General features: G+C 35.5%; 6 protein-coding genes across 6 annotated transcripts; 4 read left to right on the forward strand and 2 right to left on the reverse strand.

The window, feature by feature from the left end:
- Positions 1-60: 60 nt before the first annotated feature.
- On the forward strand, positions 61-1,148 carry LOC128040003 (BURP domain-containing protein 17-like). The gene is made up of 4 exons (XM_052628976.1): positions 61-96; positions 292-404; positions 573-715; positions 760-1,148. The coding sequence occupies exons 1-4, from the start codon at positions 61-63 to the stop codon at positions 1,146-1,148; spliced, it is 681 nt and encodes a 226-aa protein (XP_052484936.1).
- Positions 1,149-2,297: 1,149 nt separating this feature from the next.
- On the forward strand, positions 2,298-3,589 carry LOC105795481 (peptide methionine sulfoxide reductase B5). Its single transcript, XM_012625122.2, has 3 exons — positions 2,298-2,763; positions 3,005-3,161; positions 3,263-3,589. The coding sequence occupies exons 1-3, from the start codon at positions 2,444-2,446 to the stop codon at positions 3,419-3,421; spliced, it is 636 nt and encodes a 211-aa protein (XP_012480576.1). The 5' UTR covers positions 2,298-2,443; the 3' UTR covers positions 3,422-3,589.
- Positions 3,590-4,262: 673 nt separating this feature from the next.
- On the forward strand, positions 4,263-9,770 carry LOC105795482 (K(+) efflux antiporter 3, chloroplastic). Its single transcript, XM_012625123.2, has 19 exons — positions 4,263-4,603; positions 5,044-5,433; positions 5,613-5,714; positions 5,877-5,957; positions 6,154-6,255; positions 6,517-6,594; positions 6,752-6,820; positions 6,957-7,007; positions 7,087-7,200; positions 7,275-7,376; positions 7,464-7,598; positions 7,719-7,900; positions 7,981-8,113; positions 8,227-8,301; positions 8,384-8,485; positions 8,580-8,741; positions 8,910-8,999; positions 9,091-9,252; positions 9,333-9,770. The coding sequence occupies exons 1-19, from the start codon at positions 4,568-4,570 to the stop codon at positions 9,540-9,542; spliced, it is 2,376 nt and encodes a 791-aa protein (XP_012480577.1). The 5' UTR covers positions 4,263-4,567; the 3' UTR covers positions 9,543-9,770.
- A 1,893-nt stretch (positions 9,771-11,663) lies between these two features.
- Positions 11,664-14,528, reverse strand: LOC105795483 (serine--tRNA ligase). Its single transcript, XM_012625124.2, has 9 exons — positions 14,268-14,528; positions 14,118-14,188; positions 13,875-14,036; positions 13,672-13,777; positions 13,301-13,494; positions 12,940-13,043; positions 12,674-12,857; positions 12,232-12,411; positions 11,664-12,146 (listed from the first exon to the last, which is right to left on the reverse strand). The coding sequence occupies exons 1-9, from the start codon at positions 14,398-14,400 to the stop codon at positions 11,937-11,939; spliced, it is 1,344 nt and encodes a 447-aa protein (XP_012480578.1). The 5' UTR covers positions 14,401-14,528; the 3' UTR covers positions 11,664-11,936.
- A 694-nt stretch (positions 14,529-15,222) lies between these two features.
- Positions 15,223-18,215, reverse strand: LOC105795484 (uncharacterized). The gene is made up of 9 exons (XM_012625125.2): positions 17,950-18,215; positions 17,735-17,799; positions 17,581-17,642; positions 16,528-17,382; positions 16,380-16,437; positions 16,176-16,295; positions 15,987-16,085; positions 15,744-15,889; positions 15,223-15,644 (listed from the first exon to the last, which is right to left on the reverse strand). Exons 1-9 carry the CDS (start codon positions 18,101-18,103, stop codon positions 15,425-15,427), a joined length of 1,779 nt encoding a protein of 592 aa, XP_012480579.1. The 5' UTR covers positions 18,104-18,215; the 3' UTR covers positions 15,223-15,424.
- Positions 18,216-20,940: 2,725 nt separating this feature from the next.
- LOC105795485 (squalene monooxygenase SE1) lies at positions 20,941-23,590 on the forward strand. The gene is made up of 8 exons (XM_012625126.2): positions 20,941-21,150; positions 21,234-21,345; positions 21,688-21,862; positions 21,946-22,114; positions 22,194-22,412; positions 22,502-22,777; positions 22,869-23,147; positions 23,240-23,590. Exons 1-8 carry the CDS (start codon positions 20,941-20,943, stop codon positions 23,342-23,344), a joined length of 1,545 nt encoding a protein of 514 aa, XP_012480580.1. The 3' UTR covers positions 23,345-23,590.
- Positions 23,591-23,598: the final 8 nt, after the last annotated feature.

Raw genomic sequence — 23,598 nt, forward strand, 5'->3', positions numbered from 1 at the left:
TTTCAAAATTTTGTAAAATTTATGATAATATTGAATACGATATTTTTTTTTATTGACGGCATGGTTGCATGGGCCATGCAAGAAGTGGACCTTAGTGTAAATTTCGTTCTCCTTTTTTCTCCTATAAATAGACAAGCTTAGAGCAACCCAGTACAGTCGGTTCAAGCAAAGAGCAAATTGTTAAAAGATGGTCCAATTCATTCAATGCCTCCTTTTCTCCTGTCTTTTGCTTTTACTCGTAAGCTATATCAAAACTGTTAGCCATTTTATAACTCTTTTATTTATGTGCAGTGTGGCCATGGCATCAATGGAGCTAGGGACGTTAAGCCAGTTCCAGTGGCGAATCCAAAGGACCTCGACGGAAAATTCACCATCTCCGACTTTCATAAGACGGTGAACATTGGGTCACTGGCAGAAAAAGCTTCTGTTCTTCAAGGACTTGTAGCTAAATACTCCCTTAAAGACCATTCTCATGATAATATGGAGAATTAAAAGGGTGGATTATTCACCGTCGATGAATTGCATAACAATTTCGACACGGGGAAAATATTACCAATCTTTTTCCAATAAAGACCTTCAATATCCACTTCCTTGCCAAAGAAAATTGCCGATTCCATCCCTTTCTCGTCATCAAAACTCCCTCAAATTCTGCAACTATATTCGATCGCACCAGGCTCTTCGTTAGCCAAATCAATGGCGGACACGCTTCCAAAATGTGAACATGCACCAGGGATTACTAACATTACAAACTATCATCAGCTAAAGGTGAAACCAAGACCTGTGCTACTTCCTTTCAATCCATGGTGGATTTTGTTAGTGGTGCTTTTAAAGTTGCCCCTCAAGATACCAAGTTCATTACCACCACCCGCCCCACCATGTCTACATCTTCATTGAAAAATTACAAGGTCTTGGAATCTCCTAAAGAGATTAAATCTTCGAGGAAAGCAGCTTGTCACCCTATGCTGTACCCTTACGCTGTGTTTTTCTGTCAATACGATGAGGAATTGAGCGAGAGGGTTTTTAAGGTTTCGATGGTGGGTAACGTTGTTTTTACACTACAGCTACCATTCAAACTCATCCTAAAGATAATATCAATGCGGCTGCTGTTTGTCATATGGACTCGGCTAGGGCTGCACTTCTTAACTTGATGGACAAGCAAGGGAAATCTCCGATGTGTCATTTCTGCTCGGCTGGGGATCTGATTTGGTTTCAGTGAATCGATGATGACATGCACCAGTTCCCAGTTATACCGTCTAAGTTTGTGGCTTGTTTTAGTCTGTTTCTTGGTTCCCTGTCTTGTCGTGCATGCAGGTGTTGCCTGATGTTGCAATATGTATATATATATATATATATATATATATATATGATATGATATAACGAAATCTGATAATGTTCCTGAATCCTAAAATGAAAGGAATTGATGGAGATCAGATTTTAGAGGCTTGCAATTATGGCAGATCTATTGTATATTTTTATAAAAGAAAACATATGCATGGCTCTATGTGTTACAATATCTTGTTGAGTGGTGTAGTGTGAATCATCTTTGCCTTTTTCTTTCTCTTTTATATGCACTATATGTGGCAAACTACTACAAAGTTCATATTCATTGACCCTGAGATGAATCATAAATTTTGGGTAAATTATATTAGTACTCATCGAATTATGTTTCTTTTTTTTTCGTCATCTAATTATGAAAGTTACAAAATGATCACTTAATTATTAGTAAAAATTTTTGTCACTCAATTATGAAAAGTTATAAAATTGTCACTCAATTATTCAATTTTTTCTTTTGCCACTCAATTATCCTGAATTTTTGGGTGTTTTAATTTTATGTTAACCAGCTCGTGATAAAAACAAAAATAAAATTAAATAGTTGGATGATCATTTTGTAATTTTTCATAACTAAGTGATAAAAAATTATAATTGAATGATTACTTTGTAATTTTTTATAATTGGGTGATAAAAGAAATTCGTAGTTGACTTCTATTTTAGTTTATCGATACAAATTTCAAAGGGTTAAAATATAAAATTACATTAATATATAATCTTATATAAATGAGGACAAAACCTGTAATGGGAACCAAGGCGAAATTCAAGGAAAAAAGGCATAATTTGCATGATAAACAAAACTGAATTCCAAGTTCAGCTCCTTCTCCACTAACATAATTCATAAAGATTTTCGGTTTGGTTGCTAAGAAAATGAAGGAAAACACCAAGCTAAACATATTTTGTTGTTTGATCATTATAAGCAACATGAAACTCGGCTGGTTTCGCGCGAGTGAAGAAGCCAGAGTAATGTGGACTTGACGTTATTCGATTAATTACTTGTACGACATGTCCTTTTGAAGATTTTTTTTTCATCAAATCAATGGAGTAGGATTTTCCGCCTTTGCGTTATCTTCTACCCATTGTTTATTCGCCAATCTCCAACTCACTCTCACAAATGGGGCTTCATATCCTCAAAACGACACCGTTTTCTTCTTCTTCTTCCCCGAAATCACTACTCCTTATCACCGCCACCGCTGCTAATTATGTTCTTCCTTGTAATAGGCGCTTGAGATTTCCATTTTCTTCACCGAAGGCTATTTCTTGCTCAATTTCTTTATCAGAGTCCAGTAGGTCCTTTCTCCAGAGCAAGCGTAGATACCGTGGAAGTCAAGTCGTGGCCATGGCAGCTCCGGGGTCGCTCCAGAAATCCGAGGAAGAGTGGCGTGCTATTCTCTCCCCTGAACAGTTTCGAATTTTGAGACAAAAGGGCACTGAGTAAGTTTCCTAAGCTAGTACCAGTGTTGATCAACACTTTTTTTTTTCTATGGAATATTGAATAAATTTTGAGCTTTTATAGTGTTTATTAGAAGAGTTTGGTAGATTAATGTGCAAAAAGAAATCTGTCCTTTTTAGCTGCTTTTGTTCATGAATCTCTTCAAGGCAGTTTATTCAAAGGATGTTCTTTTAATGCCATATCCATTGATAAAATTCCTGGCAATATTTTGATGCTGTATAGGTATCCAGGCACAGGAGAATATGACAAATTCTTTGGTGATGGTGTTTATAACTGTGCTGGATGTAACACTCCTCTTTACAGATCCATAACAAAATTCAATCCTGGTTGTGGTTGGCCTGCTTTTTATAAAGGTCTCCCAGGAGCTATAAATCGAAATGTTAGCTTTCTTCCTCGATTTTCCTCTGTATCATCTTATAAAAATGGTATATGTTTCAAGTAAATTTGACTAATGATGAGAGGTGTGTCATGTTTAACCAGCCGGATCCTGATGGGATGAGAACTGAAATCACTTGTGCAGCTTGTGGTGGTCATTTAGGCCATGTTTTTAGAGGTGAAGGTTTTCGAACGCCGACGAATGAACGTCATTGTGTTAATAGCATATCACTCAAGTTTGCTCCTGCAAATTCTTGGTTATAGTAGCATATATGTTGGTACTATTTATTCATTCTGTATAGAAACATGTCCATAATGATGTATGTAAGTTCTGTATTAAATTCTATTTTGATGGTTCTATTGTGTTTGAACTTCATGCTTCCTTGAAATGAAGGCAAAATCTCGAATTTCTTCGAGTTTCATGTACTGTTACCAGAAGGGCAAATTTCCGGAGCTTCTTTGAATCAGTAAAGATGAAGAACCCATGGATATATAGTTTACTTTGCCTAGCTATTTCAGGTGCTACTTGGTTTCAGAATTCAGATAAATTCCAGAGATGTTTATGGTTTATCTGTTTGATCATTCGATTTCGTTGTGTTCATAAGGTTGAGCTCTTGAAACTTTAAAAGTATTTCATTAGGTAACCACCTTCAGACTTAGAGATATACGGTGGAGATGAAGAACAAGCTTTGGTTAAAATGTGCTCATAGTCTTGGTATTTTTCAAAAATTAGGAATTTAGTCCTTCTACTTTTTAAAGATAATTTTTTTTATTAAATTCGTTGTTGTTACATTTTGAAATTAAAAAACTACTCACTTGATAGTCACGTAATTAAAGAAAATATTGTAATTACCCTAAATTTTTAAGAAAATCTAAAAAATAGAGGGACTAAATTTCTGAAAATATAAGTACAAGGACTATAGGCATATTTTAACCATAAGCGTTTTGATGCTAAAAAATCTGAAGTCTGAACCTTATCTAATGTTCACAATTGTTTTTTCTTTAGATAATCTATCCATAACCGCCACGTGTACATAATGTTACCTTACTGCTAACCTGTCTAAATAGAAACCACTTCCTATTTGTCTTCAACCGAACATATATTTTACATAGTCCTCACAAACACACTTCTGGTTGGGACAATTCAATTCTTTACAAGCTCCCTGAAAACACAGCTTTTAAACATGTCGTGGCCACTTCCTCTCCTCTCTTCTTTACCCCCTTAAAATACACACACAAGAAACAGTAACAAATGGACATAATTCAAAAAAAAAAAAAACCCAGAGTTCATATCTCTCTTTTCTTTTTTTCCCAAGAATCCTTAGAGTTTCTTAAAACAATCAGGAAAATGCCTTAGAAGTTGTCTGTTTCAGGTTCTTGAGTCTTTGGTCTTTAAACCGATTTAACACCATGTTGGAATCAGTATCTTGTTGCCATAGTCCCAAGGTATGTAATCTCTTGGCGTTGACATTTTTCTCTGTGTTTTTCTTGAACGATTAAAGTGCTAACCTATAGTTTTTCTTTCTTTAAATTGCTTTACAAAAAGGATTTTGAACTGTCCTTATGTTTTATATGTATGTTGTGAACCCCTCCTTTAGAGCCTTTTGCTAAATCTTCCAAGACTAAGCTTAGTAGCTTGAAGTTCTGGATATTGTTCTAATTAAATAGTTAAAACTCTTTTAATTTGATTTGGCTTCCTTATAATCTATTGCTATTTCAAGAACAATAAAATTTAATCTATTTTTACAATCATTTTCCTAGTGTTGTAATAGTTTGGAAATCAATTTTAGCTGCCAAAATGTGTTAAGAACTTGATTTTAGAGAACTCTAGTTTCTACCTAGTGAGTGTTGTGTTATTTCATTCTTGAACCGTTCTTTTACTGCAGGGTTATGACTTTGTTAAGCGAAAGAACCAGGGTGGCGCATACTCTCAAGCTATGTCATGGTTTTCTGGGCATTCTTCTTACGTGCCATATATCAATAACATTCTTTTCCATTCTAGACCATTATCCGTAAAAGCAAGAATGAATAATTGCACTCATGTTTTAAAGCATATGTTTGGTGGCACACCTTCTTTACCTTCATCACCATCTAATTCGAGAGGACTTAGTTTCTCCAATCATGGACTGTTCCACCAGAGAAGGTCGCGAATCTATGCAGCGGTTGAAGTTGCTAGTGCTATTGATGTCATCAATGATTTAGGATTGGATACTCTTACATTCTTGGCTGTCACTGTCTTGGTTGTTCCTGCATTCAAGATCATTAGAGCAAGCCCTGTAAGAATAAACACTTCAAGTAGCATTAGTCTCTCAAATTGTTCTTTTTTTCCCCATTGCCATTTCATGTATCGACATTACATATATGCAAAATAGAAGAAACTATAGATGATATCCGTTTTGGTTGATAGTCTTTCATCCCTAATGTTTAACAAAAATTACATACTAATTGCTTCCAGATACTTGGATTCTTCTTTGCCGGGGTTGTACTGAATCGATTTGCATTGATTAGAAATCTTACAGATGTCAAAGTCCTGTCTGAATGGGGGATACTTTTTCTGGTAAGTTCAATTGCATGACATATCTGGTCTTAGTTATTGGATTGATAGCCATCTTTTAGGTATTTTCTATATTATTTGGCTTTCTAAAGCTGCAAATTACTCGTAGAATACCTTGTTACTATCATGCATATTAATTTTGGTCTAATACATGTTCCTTTTCAGCTGTTTGAAATGGGTTTAGAGCTATCACTTGATCGCCTGAAAGCTCTTGCTAAATTTGCTTTTGGCATGGGATTAACTCAGGTAATGATATCATTGGGAACTGCTATTTTAGTCCGGTTGTGCATCGAGGTTGAAAATCTTACATTCTCTTCTCATATTTGTAAAACAACCGAGCAACATTATATTGGAAATGACAAAGAATGAGTTAAGTTGTTAAAACATGTAAGATATGGAACTGCTTGATTGATATTGTCTTTTTTCTCTTTCTATTTGTAAGGTCTTTCTGTCCACCCTTGCTTTCACTGCATTTGAACTTCCGCCTAACGGGGCTGTTGGAACAAAAATTTTGCAGTTCCTCTTTCACTCTGGGCCTGACCTGGTGAAAATACTTTAATCCTTGACTCTTTAATCATTATTGTATCTGCATTTATTTGTTTAATGCTTTAATCAGCACTGCTACTTACCAGTTGGTGTTCCGTTGAGTGTCATTGTGCAAACTCTAGTGCTACTTTTTGCATGGACTTGTGGATATGTTTACTAATTCAGAATTAGTAATGCTTATAATCTGAATGTTTTGAACAGCAGTTACGTATTAGAGTAAACCGGTTTAGCTTAATTTTCCTTGTTGGTACATTTGTAGGTTAATATAAGAAGTGTTGATGAAGCCATAGTGATTGGTGCTGCTTTATCTCTATCTTCTTCAGCTTTTGTTCTACAGGTATTCTACTTGTAGATATCTAAGAATGGTTGTTTCATTTTGCTACTTTTGTCACTTTGGGTAGATACGTATAAACCGTTGTGGTTAGGCTAAAATTGTGCTGTGCTCATTACAATAAGCATATCTTGCATTCTAAGCTTACAATCATAAAATACAGCTTCTTGCAGAGAAGGGTGAGCTGCCAACAAGATTTGGCTCAGCAACTCTGGGGATACTACTTTTACAGGTTCTTACTTACGGTCAATACATGCTTGCCTTATTTATTCCATTCCATTCGTGGATTTTTCTATATTCAATGCGAAGTAGACATCAAAATTTGGATGTCAATAACCTCATTTGGGTCCTATTCTTGATGTTCGCAGGACATAGCTGTTGTTCCTCTCTTAGTCATACTTCCAGTGCTCGAGAGCCAGGTAGATCATGTGCTTATCGGGTGTATCCGGGAGTCACTGTCATCTACTACCATTTTTAATCTCTTTTTCAACTTTGCAGAACATAATAGAGGACAGTATTTGGCCAATGCTAGCTAAAGAAAGTTTAAAGGCGCTAGGTGGGCTTGGTATACTTTCTCTTGGAGGAAAATACATTCTTAGGAGAGTTTTCGAGGTTTGTTGAGTTTGTTATTAAACAGAGACAAAAAAGGAAGAACAAAAAATGACCCTGGTTTCTTAAATTTTCAGGTTGTTGCTGAAACAAGGAGCTCGGAGGCCTTTGTTGCTCTTTGCTTGTTAACAGTTGCGGGAACTTCCCTTATGACCCAACAGTTAGGCTTCAGTGATACGGTTTGATATGTATTCTCATTAGCAGATAATGCTTAAGATTGATGCATTTCAAGCCTTGTAATAACTACATTCAATTTCGTTATTCAGCTTGGAGCATTTCTGGCTGGAGCATTATTGGCAGAAACAAATTTCCGGACACAGATTGAAGCTGATATACGACCATTTAGAGGGTTGCTTCTCGGGTTATTTTTCGTGACTACTGGAACTTCAATTGACTTGCAGGTATTGTAATCATTTTAAGTACGTATTTTCCTTCATTACTCTCCATTTTCTTATTCGCATCTGGTATCAGTGCTTCATATTGTTTGATTAATGCAAGTTTATATCGGCTTTGTTTTGCAGCTTCTTTACCGAGAATGGCCAAGTGTGCTTGCACTCTTGTCCGGTTTAATTGTCATCAAAACATTTATCATTACAGCTATCGGTCCTCGTGTTGGACTTACCTTACAGGAAAGTGTAAGAGTAGGATTTCTTTTATCACAAGGAGGCGAGTTTGCGTTCGTTGTTTTTTCTCTTGCTAACAGGTTCGTTAGATGAGTAACTAGTCTCTAAGTAAAACACTTCCGTTTTTATGCTTATAAAGTCTTTTGCCATCCTCGTGCAGCCTTGGGGTGCTACCGCTTGAGCTTAATAAGCTGCTTATTATTGTTGTGGTACTGTCAATGGCATTAACCCCATTGCTTAATGAAGTTGGAAGAAGGGCTGCTGATTTTGTTGACAACAAGTTTAATGAAGATGTATGTTCGTAATAGTATTTCATTTCAGTATCATCAATGACTATTTTTTTCTCTCATCATCTTGCTTCGGAAACGAGTTTATCTGTGTGAACTTAAAGAAGAAATTTTCACAGAATGATGCCGATGAGATGGTGAACTTTGATGCAAGTGAACCCGTTGTTATCATTGGCTTTGGCCAAATGGGCCAGGTATGTCAAATATCATGCAGTAATAGTGATAATTATCATGTGGCAGCAACACGAGTTAAGTCTAAAATGTTTTTACTTGCAGGTACTTGCTAATTTTTTGTCGACTCCGCTTGCTTCTGGAGTAGATGGTGACTTCATGGGATTACATTATATAGCTTTTGACCTCAATCCTTCTGTGGTGAAGGTATCCAAATTTCATCATATAAACTGATGATAACATACGCTATTTCATTACCGATAGGTAACGGTATTGAAAATATTTGTCACTGCATTCACAGGCATCTAGAAAGCTCGGTTTCCCGATTCTTTATGGAGATGGGTCAAGTCCAGGTGTTCTGCAGTCTGCTGGTATCAAGTCCCCGAAGGCCGTCATGATTATGTACCGAGGAAAAAAGAGGACAGTTGAAGCTGTTCAAAGGCTTCGACTTGCCTTCCCCGCGGTAATAGCTCGCTCTTTCTTGTCCTGGGTGGCCTTTATTAATGCTGCATTTGCCATTATTGATCCATTCATACTTTATTTCATGTAAACTTATAAGCTACTATTGCATTTTCTACTTTTTTCGATAAAATGAATTGCTAATCTTTGACTAAAATATGCTTTCGAGAAGGTTCCAATCTATGCAAGAGCTCAAGACCTCAAACATCTCTTAGATTTAAAAAAAGCCGGTGCAACAGACGCAATCTTAGAGAATACGGAGGTACTGATAATTTCTTTTGCTCTTCATTGTTATTACAAGGTTCAGCTTTCATGCTTCAGCTCCTTGACTTCCAATATCCTATTTTGTGCAGACAAGTTTACAACTTGGATCCAAGCTTTTGAAAGGATTTGGTGTCATGTCCGATGACGTAACATTTCTACGTCAGCTTTTTCGAAATTCCATGGAGTTACAAGCTCAAGAAGAACTCAACAAAACCGATGATCGAGAACCAGATATTATGAAGCCATTGCAGGTACGTGGTACTTGGATGCATATAGGCTTTTTTAACATCATGTCATTACAATCTTGGATGGATTAACTTTGTTTGATTAGGCGAGAACCGATAAGGCTGAAGCATCGACATTATCAACCTCAATCAAGGATGAATCATCGAGACATAAAGTCACCCTGTTTCAAGTGGCCGAAGCAAAGCAAGACGGTGTACTTAATCGGTCTGAAGGTCCGGAGTCTCGAGGTAGTTTGTACGGAGAAATAGATAGTGAGAATGGGTTTCCAATGACAGCAGATGAGCAACAACATTAGAAGCATCAAAGCTTGAAGACATTTGTTATAGATACTGATTTAACATTGTTGCTGAAGAAGGTATTTTTTTAGTGAAAAGTTTTGTTTATTTTCAGCCAAAACCAGTTCAATACATTTGGCTGTTAAGCATTTTCATGGTAAAGTTCCAGTTTTTTCTTTTTTGAAACTACACATCCCCCATGTATACACTTAATGAAGATAATGCAAAAGGACTAATGATTCATTTCAGTCATTCTCTTCCTTTTTCTTTCATTTAGAACCGTATACATCATGCAAGGACCCGGCAAAGCTCGAACAAACAAGCTTCAACTTTTATCATGTTAATGCGTTTTTAGTGATGAACCAAACTTACATATTGAAAATTAAAGTTGGGATATTTAGGAATTTTGATCATCTTAGAACTAGTGAGAGAAGCAGGACAGCACGTGTGTCCCGCCCTGTCGTGTATCTACAGCAACAGTATCAGAAAACCAACGGCTTAAAGGGTTGGTGTAGTGGTGAACCGAAGATTAATCAAATCAAAGGTTTCCACGTTCCATTATCTTTTTGTCTTGCGCTCATTGTTTATGGTGGGGATATAGTCAAAATCTGCGAAAGGTTTAGTACTTAAGTTTTACTTTTCTTTTTTTATCGTAACAGACCAAACGATTGAAAGAATGCTTGACATGCATGCTCTAGTAAAAAATTTAAGTATTTAATTGAGATAAGAAAAAACAAAACATAGGAGTTAAATTGAACATGGAAATTAAATTCAGGTACATGAAACCAAGAAAAAAGGTATCAAATTGTAAAAACTCAGGTACCAAAGTGAATATTGAACCCAAACTCAAGTACTAAATTGAAACAAAAATTCAATTATTATATTTATTAATCCATGGTGTTTTAAATATAAGTAATAAAAAAATTTTACACATTTATACAATTTAGCTCCTACAGAATGGAAGGTCAAATATGGTCCAAATAAAAGAATAGGGCCTAAATTGAATAAAATGTGTAAAAGTTAATGCCTAAGTTTGTTTATGTTTCAAATAAAGGGACCAAAATACAATCTGAGGTATAACATAGGGACTAGTATCGTATTTTTCCCCCCACCAGACTACTGAAAACTTAAACCGACTGAAATGCCCACAGACTGTTTCCCTGGTTTTCTCATTCCGAACCTCTTCCAAATCCCTTTATTTAAAAAACAGCTGACTGTCAATTTATCAAATAAGCAAGTGAAAGATCATTGATTTCATATCTAATTATGGCGCCTACTGCTGCAATGTTGATTCTTCCCCATCTCGGCGAAACTACTTCACCGGTCGTTCCTACTTCACCGCCACCGGAGGTAAAGGCCTCTGCTTTGAAATGGATTGCACTGGGTAAAAGCTTTTTTGTTCGAACAAAATCTGGGTCTATTAGCAAAGAGTCAAAAATGGAGGTTGATCGTTGTTTATCTGCTGATTCTGCCTTGGAAAACAGGTTCCTTGAAGCCTTGGAACTCAGCTGGTGGTAAGGTAATGATCATGATCCATAGTTGACGGGTCGGGCAGAGGCTTGTTTGTAAATTTATCACTTTAATGTTGGTTTTCATTGCACCAACTCTGTAAATTACAGCCAATTTTCTAGTGGAAATGTAATCCTCAAACTTCAGTTTGATTACAGTTTGGTTTTTCAATTGCATATTTTTATAGTAGAAGTTATAGAAATCAAGTTCGGTTCTATATCATTCATTTTTGTATTTCTCCCAAACATGAACTCTTTCTTGGAAAAGAAAGGGTTTTTTCTTAATCTATCAAAATAGTCCTTTTTTTTGGTTTGCTTCAGGATATATTTTATTCTATTATATTTGAAATATTATATTTTAATCATTCTATTATATTTAAAATGTTATATTTTAATCACTTATATAATAAAACGATAGTGTAACTAGCTAATACGTAACATTTTAAAAGACTAAAATTAAAATGTAAATAACTAAAATTAAATTGTAATTCGAGACAAATAAAAATAATTATTTTGATTTTTTTTTATGTTTAACCTACGAGAATTAGTAAATCATTTGCTTCTCATATTTTTCAAGCATTTATAACTGCAATCAAATTTTAATTCATAATGCAAAAATTCGAGACTTTAAGATAACCAAAAAAGAACAAAAATCCATTCTATTGTACATCAATGAGAAAACATTCAATTAAAACTTAAAACTACAATGGTTATACAAATCCTTAAATGTCACCTTCTCCTTGTTCCAACAACACCTCGAAACGTGGTATCAAGGCGGGGATTCGGCTTATGTTTTGCAATGTACCACAAATAATTCAATGGTATACTCAAGTTTCATCATAAAGAAAAGGTTAAAGACAAACAATTTCAGAGCAACAAAAATAGTTTTAGCCAATTTGAGCCTTACTAGGCCTTTGATTTCTTCCCTTTAGCTTCAGGTGCCGGCTTGGTCTTGAAAGGCAGGAAAGACTTCCCACCCATGTACGGTTGTAAAACTTCGGGTATTTCGACACCATCTTCTTTCTGGTAAGTCTCAAGTATGCAGCACATGGTCCTTTCTGTTGCGGTGAGAGTCGAGTTCAACAGATGAACATATTGTTTTGCCTGTTCATTGTTCTGAAAGTCGAAAACAACAGAAACAGTCACAAAGCATGAACCACAAATTTCCTCATCTATAACAGGACAAACCAACAGGACCTACCTTTTTCTGCCCGTATCTGATTTCTAGTCGCCTTGATTGATAATCTGTACAATTCGAGCAAGACACCAGCTCTCTGTAAGTTTGAGATGCAGGAAACCATGCTTCCAAGTCGTATTTCTTGGCAGCAGCATCATTAAGAGCGCCAGAAACAATGGCGACGATTTGATAAGGTAGCTTTAGCTGCAAAATGGGATTTACACAAATCCATGCAAAGTCAAACTTTTAATAAAAGGCAAACTACAGCAACTTAAGTTGGAGGGAAAAGACTCGTTTTTTTATTAAGACCACAAGGACTGCCCATTGATAACCTATGAAGCTAGCCTGATTAGGTTCACTGGTCCAGATAAAGTAGACATTTAAAGAGTCCTAAGTATAAATAGAAATGGAATTAGGTGAAAGGCTGGGGACCTTTTGCGTTCAATAAATTCGAAAAATATCTTACCTCCTGATAAAATTCCTCAGAGTTCTTCAACATTTCCTCGTGCATGTCCCACGAATCATTGCCATTTGGGCTGGTAATGCAGAATTGCTCCACTTTCTCAAATTGATGAACCCGGAAAATCCCCAAAGTATCACGGCCATGTGAACCGGCTTCTTTACGAAAGCAAGACGAAAATCCAGCATACCTGGGAAAAAACAGTTTTTATAAACAAAAAGGAAGACAATTTTTTAATAGCAATGGAGGCACCATTTTGACATGAATAGAACCTTATAGGTAGCTCCGAGGGCTGGATCCAATCATCCACGTGGTAAGCACAGAGGGGCTGTTCGGCTGTTGCAATAAGATACTTGTCATCACCCTCACCGGTCACCTAACAAAACCAGATATGCTTTCTTATTATACGAAAAGAAAATAACAGTCAAAACAATGAACCGCCAAATGAAGAACACATTTCTGAACATTAAAAAACAACCAACGCTTCTTTTTGTTCCTTTTTCATAATATATGAGAGAACATTCCATAATAGAAAGTAAATCAGTATCAAGAAGAACCAAGTCATCTATGAATCAAGAGCATCTCAATGGTACAGGGAAAGAAAAGACCATCGAAGCAACATGCAAATGTTACCTTGTAAAGTTCCTCATCGAACTGGGCCAATTGAGCACACTTGGCCATAACATCTTTCCTCATGAAGAAAGGTGTTTGCAATGCTGTATACCCCCTTTTCTCCAAAAAATCAAGCCCAAAATTGATCAAAGCTTGATTGAGACGCACCCCATCTCCTTTAAGGTAGAAACCTCTCCCTCCTGCTACATCAGCGCCTATAGTACAAAGCGAGGGTAATCAGTTAAAACGATTCAACAATAAAAACAAACCAAGCCAATTTGCCAGCCGATTTCATGCAGGAAATGTATCATATATTCATATTTTCTCCTCCCAAAGAAATGCATTCACATTACGCAAGCCAGAGCATGTTCACTCTCAAAAAAATGTATTACCCTTTTTCGTATCAGCAATCCCGAGAAGCTCGACAAGGTCAACATGATTCTTTAGCTTAGGCTCTGACCGCTTCTCACCCCAAGTTCTAATCACAGCATTATTTGCCTGTATTATTTTAGCGAAATAAGTCAAAATATTCTAATTAAAACTATTTAGCAATAAAAAACTATCCAAATGAATAAAAAATTGCTGTGTAACTCACTTCATCGTCACTGATTGGAGCCGAATCATGCACAAGATTCCCAATTTTCTCCAATTTAGATTTCAAAACAGCCCAAGCATCCTTAACTTCAGTATCTTTCACAGCGATTTTCTGTTTAATCTCCTCTGTTTTTGCAATCGTCTCCGTTGCATCTTGCTTAGCCTTTTTTCCACACCAATTCAAACAATAAAAATGCAATTATAGAAAAAAAAAAACTGTCACTAGATAGAGAAAGAAACCCACAATTTTAAGTTGAGCAACTTGCTTATTGATCTTGTTGAACTCTTTTCGCAGATTTTCGAGATCATACAACACTGTAACAGACATTTTACTATTAGGAAATAAATAAAAGAATAAGCAAATCGAAACGTGAGAAATGAAAGCGGTAATTACATTGACGATAGACTTTGTCAAGGTCGATGATGGCATCGACATCTTCGACCTTGGCGAAACGACGACGTTGAGATTCACGAATGATCTCTGGATTGTGACCCTTTTCTTCTCTGAACAAATTGATATCCAACATTTTTGTTCTTTTTTTTTCCTCCTTTGATTTCTCACAAAGCAGCTTAATTCACTGACTGAATAAGCTTAAGGCAAACACAGAGAAACCCTAGATTCAGTGACTGTTTGTTTTCCTGGTTGGGTTTATTCTTACTCTGGATGGTATTGTTTGAGCTTTTTGGGCACAAAAAATGGCCTCATGAATTGGGCTTCTTTTACATATATTAAAAATTACGTACAATACTAAATTATTAGTAAGTTTAAGTTTTAATTATTTAACTTCAAAAAGTTATAAAATGATCTTTAAATTAATCGAAAGTTTTAATTTAAAGCACTGAGCTATTCAAAAATGTTTATTTAAATTACTGGGTTGTTAAGTTTTTTTTTTTAAATTCAATTAGTGAGCTCAAAGTGATGATTCAACGATCGATCCGCTGGCAATCATCCATCTATGAGTAGAATAACATACGTTAGATCTAAGTCAATTTAACGACTAGTGTCAGACATTAGAGAAAAAAACTGTTTGGATTTTGGTTCGCAAACTCGCAACGTTCAAAACTATTTCAACAGAAAAAAAAACTAAATTTATAGAAGAGAAAGGAAAAGAAAACTTTCGATTGGTGCAGGCAATAGAAACAGAGAAGGCCATATAATTGTGATTTTAATATCATGGTGCTATAAATGAAAACTCTCAAAGATAATAATGTAACTTTATTGCTTGAGTACTTGTTCAAATTAGCACATACTCTATTACATATCTTGCAAGTTATAAACTTAAGTAGCTTTAGGCACATAATGTCAATTCCTTAATACACTTGATATGTATATTATCTTGCTAACTCCATTGGTAAAAATCTTGAATATTTGCATATTATAAATGAATTCATACAATGTCATTCTTGTAGCACAAATGTTACAGCTTAGAAGCAATTACTTGAAAAGGAACTTGGCATTCCCTCAAAAGATTGAAACAATTCAAGCAAGCAAATGAGTGTTCAAAAAAAAAAAGGGGTGGCTGGCTAGTGACCAAGGCAAATACACTTGCATCATGCTACTACTCTCTTTGTGCAGTTTTTTGGAGCATGAAGGCTATGAAAGTTTGGCTCTTTTGGTATGGTTGTATGCCTTCTTCGCTGCGATGATGATGCCTTCTTCGTCAAGGAAGTTCCATTCTTGTTAGGGTCCGACGTTCCCTTAAGGGGTCTGGCCATTGTAGGTGACATTTCCTTAATTGCACCGAGTTTCTTCCTACTCAATGCTGCTACCCTGTAAGAATTAGGAATATAGTTTTTTATCCTTTAGAGAACATACAAATTTATTTTCATTGATGAAAAAGCAAAGGATATTTCCAGATTTGTTACTTACACTCGTGGTCTAGTCTTCTCTGATCCACCCTCGGATTTTTGAGTTGCCTTTTGATGCATAGGGGCGGTACGTTTTTGGTGAATGGTTGAAATCTTTCTTTCCATGGATCCTTTCGGTTTCATCAAGCTAGAGGTCTTGATGGTTTGCTACAAAGTACAGTACATACCATAGGATTAACTTCAGCAAATTCCCTGGATGACCAATGAACACAGCTATGGGAAACAAATAGAAATTTTAACTTACTGTTTGATCTTTATGTGTTCTTGTATCTGATTCATTGTCGCCTTCAGGTGCTTGAAGATGCTTCTTCTCCAAGTTTGCTTCCTTTAAAATTCCTCTTTCCTGAACAGCCAGAAAATTATCAGGATAACATAAAGAAATTTTGATGCCCATTTTGCATTTTAATAATATCTACAATAAACAATGCCATACATCTGTTCTAAGTCGAAAAGGCTTCGGATTTGTAAGCTTAGGCTTTCTGTAATTCATTCCTTGAGCACCTTTAACTGCGGTGGAGTTTTCTTTCATTGTCTTACTTATCACTTTAGCAACCTGCATCATCATGAACAGACATTAGAAAAACCAGAAAGATATATTAGACAACAAACAAAGGATATAACTTTATAAACAAGCTACCTTTTGAATGTTTTTATGAGTCTCATTCATCAACTTGCCCGTGTCACAATCCAATTTTCTGCAATAAATTTTGGTGCAAATTCAACGGTGAATGCAAGTGAATAATAAATAAACAAAAGTATGAACAAACATGTCATGAATTCCATACCTGTTTTCATCAGAAGCTGCATAATTTTCCTTGTTATTGTCAATTTCCATGACTTTGCTTTCACTTACTCTGATATTAGATGCCATAGCATTTTCTTTGTCGTCGTCGCCCTCTGTTGCTTCAGGGATTTCATTGTCCTTAGGACATGGTTCAATGTTCTCTTCATGGCTGCTCCTTGAGGGACCTGTTACTTGCTCCAATATATCTGAAGGATTCTTAGAAGTACTATCAATTGTGTCCTTTTCATCCTGTTGACGACCCAAAGCAGCTTCAGACAATGGTAACTCATTTTCGTTCTTTTTCTTCAAACGATTTATAGATTTAGCTTCTTGAGTCTTCTGATTCTGGCAATGCAAAGAATCGTATACTCGGCTTTTAACCTCTCTCCCTCTTAACTGTTTCCTTGGAGCAGCTAATGGTTTATTACACCCCAATGCATTCTTCTTACTCCCATCAGTAATCTCAAGCTTCTTCATCCCTGAACATATCCTCCTTAATGAACTACTCCATTCCACAGACTTCTTCAACTTCACTGCCTTCTTTGGAGAATGAAAGACCAAAGCCTTTGCCACCACTCTATCCTTTGGCACCTCGACTGTAGTCGGTTTTGGGTTCCTAACACTTCGAAAAGTACCCGGATTCGACACCCCTTTCTTGTTCCTTGGAGTAGTCAAGGCCTTAGTAGATGGTTGCTTTGCTGCTGTTGCCTTCTTCACATTTGGGGTAGTCGAACTCTGCTTAACTTTCACTTTAGCTTCACCCATCTTTGTTGAAATGGATGAGATCATAGCCAATCTTGACACTCTAGACTTTGAAGATTTAGCAGGAACCGTACGGGGACAATCCAATTTCAACCTAAAATGACAATAAAAAACAGCCTCAATCAGTACCATCATCATTGCAACAAGAAGGACATGAGTTCAAGCATGCTTAAGCACGTTTAAGGGCTTGGAGGAGTTATAGGTACGAAGTAGGCATTGTATATAAAATCAAACAATCAATGAAGAAAAAATAGAATGCAAATCTCAGTGAAGAACATTTCCATGTATATACCTTGAGTCTCTTCTGCAAAGAGCTTTTCTAAGCCCAACACTTGGACTCCTAGCCGCCATAACCTGAAAGATTCAGTTCTTTAAGTTCAGCAATCACTTAAAGACATGAAAAAATGAAAAGGGAAAACAAAAAAGGGAGCAAATTTTGTACTAACCCTAAGCACAAAATTTTTATAAATTTCTTCAGGATCCATTTCTTCTTCATGCTTTTGATCACATCCTGAGAAACAAGAACAACAAAAAAACATCATTGAGACCTAACATCGAGTACTAGTTTGTTTTAAACCAAATTAATGAAACCCAACCACAAATGTAAGCTTTGTTCTTATCTACGAAATCAAATTATAGTTTCAAGCAAAATGGACCTCACCGACACGGAGGCAAAACCAGTAACGGTCATCATTTTCAGTGCGGCAACGATCAGGTGCGGCGAGGTCTACGAACTTGGGAGCCTCAATCTTTTCGTAGAATTCGTCGCCGATTATTTCTTCGTCGCCGGCACCGTTGATCTGAAATTTGTCCATTTTTCGTTGCCGGAGATCTAAGATACGATGAAGCGGAGCGTAAACTAGCCGGTAGAGAGTCAAAGGCTTTGGCAAGTAGTATTTTCCTTTTTGTTCTTGGAAGCCGTTCCCTTAGTCGATTGTTTTAAATTTGTTGCAGGTTCTGTAACTAGCCGTTACAGGCATAGGGGTAATATAGTTTGGATCAGAAGGGTGTTTTGGTAAACTGCATATTGGATAATTGAGACAACAGCCGTTTCCGCCTGTCCATTCCTCAACTAATATTTCAAATATATTTAATTGATCCATTTCCAACTAGTGTCTAAATTTCAAATCAATCTTTTAATTTTAAAATATTTTAATTGAGTCCTTAATATTCAATATTGTATCAATCAAGTCCATCTATAAATTTATCTATTAGCTCAAATACGATGTAGAGTACATTTAAAACACGTGATTCAAACTGTAAATTATTTAAATGATAAATATCAAAGCGTATATGAATTTTAGTTTAATGTGCAATTCTCTACATGAAATTTTGATTTGACTCAATTTTCACAAATCACTAACAACATTTTCGACATAACATTATTATACATTGATGTATAAATTTAATATTCATTCTATCTTTTAGCATGTTAGATTCAAATCGTCCATACAATAGGATTAAATCATAATTTTATCATTCTTGAAAGCCAAAATATAATTTCACTATATTTTGAAGGGTTTAAAGGGATTTTCCCATTTTAGGGGTCAAGGCCATTGTCTACCCCTCCTAAGTACACAAATGTTTCTCGTCCGATAAAAAGACCTGATTGATAAAATATTAATACTTTAAGGACTTAATTAAAATGTTTAAAAATTTAAGAATCTTACTTAAACTTTTAAACATATTTAAAGTAAGACAGCATTGATTAAAGTCGGCCAAAAATGCAGTATTAAAATGAATCTTGTGGTTTTAATTTTACCTACTACATACGTGTTTGATAAAAGAGTACACGTAGTTAAATTAGGTTTAAGTCAATTAAGTAGTAATATGGATTATTAACGTAGTCAAACCCCACAAATCTTTTATTTCCTTTAATTACACAACAAGTCTTGGTTTAATTTAATTTATGTGCTCCAATTATTAATTATTTATCATTCATCCAAATGAGATTTTTTTCAAGAAAATGTTCACCTCGAAGCTAATTGCATTAGTCTTTCTTAAACTTCAAAATATTCTAATTACACCCCAAGTTATCGATGTTTAATCAATCAAATTCTTTCATTATTGAAACCATGAATTTAACCATAATAGCATGCGCATTCTTATGTGATATAAATTTTAAAATTAGAAGAAAAAAAGAGTGAACATTAGTTTCAGAAAACCTTGAAAACCTCAAAAATTTGATTTTTTTTCAATTCAAATTATGTCGATAAGATTTGACGTCACATTTAACGGTTAAATTAACAATTTTAGTAGCAAAAGGATTTTATTGATATAACATCGATAGTTTAAGGATATGTGTTTAAAATATTTAAAATTTAAAGACTAATTTAGAATGAGGTTCATAGTTTGGATATTTGTGCAAGTTACTCATATTAATTTATTAAGATTTCGAGGTCTTTTTCCACTTTATTATATGAAGGTTTGAATCTTTCTTCAAGAAAAACAAGTAGGGAATCCTAACAACTCAAGAAAATATAAGGTTAAATTCTAATATTAGTACCTTTATTATATGAAAGTTGTGGATTTAGTTCCTATAATTGAATTTGATTATTTTTAGTCATTGTACTTTTAAATTTTAAAATTTCAACCATGACCAAAAGGTACTCATTAAGTTCTGTAATTTCTATATACATATGTAATATGTGAAAACACGGACTAAATCTATAATTTTACATATAATACAGGACTAATAGCAAAATTTTATGTAATTACAAATTGAAAATGAATTCGAATATGAATAACTAATCTCCTGTCTATTTAAATTTTATGTAATTACAAATTTAATATAATGGTAAATTTGAACCTTGACCTCTCTAAAAATTTATTATTCAATTTTGGCCCCTGTTTGCCCCTGCTGTCCTTATATTAAAAAAAAATCAATTTGTAGTAAAAAAATTTGATCCAAAAGTTTGTATCAACTCCACTTTAAGCTAAAATCAAGTGTCTAGGTAACTATGATCCTTTACCAGAATCATGAACCGTGTACTAATTCAATAGTTAACCCATGGCTTACATAGTTTAATAATTTAATAATCTTGATGAAGAGATTAAATGGTAAAAATACCATGGAGGCCCTTGTATTAGAAGTCGGCTTGCATTTTGTTCTCTCTACTAAAAAATGGACAAATTAATCCCCGTATATTAGATCAAAGACCAAACCAATCCTTCTATTAAAAGTTCCATCAACTTTTTACTATTAAAAACTAGTCTTTGTACATTAGCATTTCGTTAGCTACGCCCATTTTTAACAGTAGAAATGGATGGAATTTTTAATAGAAATGACCATTTTACTCTTTGATCTAACGTACAGGGACTGATTTGTTTATTTTTTGAGTAAAAGGAGTAAAATGCGATCTGACTTCTAATACAGGGGCTTTTGTGGTAGTTTTACCGAGATTAAATATATATTATGGATACCTAGCAAACTGGAATTAAAAGGTCTCAAAGTTTGGCAGTAATAATAGCGTTCTAAAATCACAACAAAACATAAAACAGAACCTTCGTTGAACTTTAAAACACAAAAAAACTTCATAAATTCAGACAGTTTTACATTTCATTATAGATATATATATATATATATATAAAGTACCCTCAGCTACCTTATTCCCTCACAAATTAAATCATTCATTGTTCATCTTATAATATCATGGCTTACGAATATATATTTGGAATCTTTGCCTGTTTTCTTGGTTTTGTTTTGTTTTATTACAATACAAGAACCAACAAAACAGCGGCCGCGGCAGCGTCAACGGTGGTTTCGGCCCGTAATGGTGAGGGTACTGAGGGTACTGCAACTGATATTATTATTGTTGGTGCTGGTGTTGCTGGTGCAGCTCTTGCTTATACACTTGGAAAGGTCCTTACATCACTTATTTCACCTTGTTGTAACATGTTTTCAATGGTAACATGTTTTCTTTTTCGGTTTATTGTACGATTCAGGACGGACGGCGAGTACGTGTGATCGAAAGGGACTTAAATGAACCCGATAGGATTGTTGGTGAACTTTTACAACCAGGGGGATATCTTAAATTGATTGAATTAGGCCTTGAAGGTATCCGAGAACGTCATGTCGGTTGTTGTGAGGTAAAAGTATCATAAATGTTCTTCTATTAGAAGTCGGATTGTATTTCGTCCCTTGTACGTCAGAATGGACACGTTTATTCTGTCAGCCATGTCAGTTTTTAACAATAAAAATAGATAAAATTTTTAACAAAAATGACCAATTTGCTCTTTGATCTAACATACAATAACTAATATGTCTATTTTTTTAGTAAAGGGGACAAAACGCAATCTGACTACTAGTACAAAAGTTTCTATGATACTTTTACGTTGTTGTAATCTTTGCTCTCTCTCTCTTTTTCTGGGTATTTAACATTGGCCTTTGGTGTTGTAGATTGCGTAGATGAGATTGATGCTCAACGAGTTTTCGGGTACGCTTTGTTCAAAGATGGAAAGAATACGAAGTTGTCTTATCCTTTGGAAAATTTCCATTCCGATGTTGCCGGACGAAGCTTTCATAACGGACGTTTCATTCAAAGGATGCGCCACAAAGCGGCTTCTCTTCCCAAGTAATAACGCTCTCTTATGTTATTCCAACTTTTCATTTTTTTTTTTTTTAATATTCATAAAAGATACACGTATTCATATACAGTGTGAGTTTAGAACAAGGGAGTGTCACATCTCTAATAGAAGAAAAAGGGACTGTTAAAGGAATTCAATACAAAACTAAGGATGGTCAAGAATTTATGGCCTATGCTCCCCTTACGATCGTATGCGACGGTGGTTTCTCAAATTTAAGACGCTCTCTTTCTAATCCAAAGGTTAAGAATTTCTTGTTCGAATCTTGTTTACATCAAGCACTTGATCGATGATGTAACGATATTCGGTTTTTTCGTTTAGGTCGATGTACCTTCTTGTTTCGTCGGTTTGATTCTCGAGAATTGCGAGCTTCCGCATGCGAATCATGGACATGTTATAATAGCAGACCCTTCGCCTATCTTATTTTACCCTATTAGCAGCACTGAGATTCGTTGCTTGGTCGACGTACCCGGCCAAAAAGTACCTTCGGTTTCCAATGGTGAGATGGCTCATTACTTAAAAACTATGGTGGCTCCCCAGGTAACTCGGAGTTAGTTTATGTTCCGGTAAGTATGTTTCGAATCCCTAGGAACATTTAACTGATATTTTGGTCCAATTATGCATGTCAGATTCCTCCACAACTATACACGGCGTTTATCACTGCGGTCAACAAGGGAAACATAAGAACCATGACGAATAGAAGTATGCCAGCGGCTCCACAACCAACTCCGGGTGCACTTTTACTCGGTGATGCATTCAATATGCGACATCCTTTAACTGGAGGAGGAATGACTGTTGCTTTATCCGATATTGTTCTCTTAAGGGATCTTTTAAGACCACTCCATAATCTTCATGATGCATCTGCTCTTTGTAGATATCTCGAATCGTTTTACACCTTACGAAAGGTAAACTTCGAACATATTCTTAAAAATTCATATAATCAAAGCAAGTAAACACTTACTGGATGGTATCGGCATCGGTTTTTATGACCTGCAGCCAGTGGCATCTACAATAAACACATTGGCTGGTGCTTTATACAAGGTATTTAGTGCCTCAGCTGATAAAGCAAGGGAGGAAATGAGGGAAGCATGTTTCGATTATTTGAGCTTAGGAGGTGCATTTTCCGAGGGACCGATATCTCTACTCTCCGGTCTAAACCCGCATCCTATAAGCCTAGTGCTACATTTCTTCGCCGTGGCAATATACGGTGTTGGCCGTTTGTTACTTCCATTTCCTTCTCCCACACGCATCTGGACTGGGGCTCGATTGATTTCGGTTGGCATCTAATCTATCTTCTTGTTTCTTTTACGAATCGTGTTTCACCACAATCCATGATGTTTTTTGCTTATAATAATCCGTATTTTCAGGGTGCATCGGGCATCATCTTCCCTATTATCCGAGCTGAAGGAGTTAGACAAATGTTTTTCCCTGCAACTGTGCCTGCATATTACAGAGCTCCTCCAGTTGATTAATTTGAAGAACAATGGAAAATTTCAGAGCAAACCAAGCTTTATTTTCCTACCTACCAAACACTGAGTTGGAAAATTTGTCACATTCTTTTAATACTTTTTCTAGCTAAGAAACTAAAACAAATGTCCAATAGGAATTATGTAAGCTATTATTTCAGAGAATTCACATTATATTATCAAAATTGGCATTACCAATACCTGTGATCTAATACTGCCATCTGCTTTAATAAACAAGATTTTCATGGAAAATCATGATA

The sequence above is a fragment of the Gossypium raimondii genome, chromosome 3 (assembly GCF_025698545.1).
Source record: "Gossypium raimondii isolate GPD5lz chromosome 3, ASM2569854v1, whole genome shotgun sequence".
Taxonomy (NCBI): domain Eukaryota; kingdom Viridiplantae; phylum Streptophyta; class Magnoliopsida; order Malvales; family Malvaceae; genus Gossypium; species Gossypium raimondii.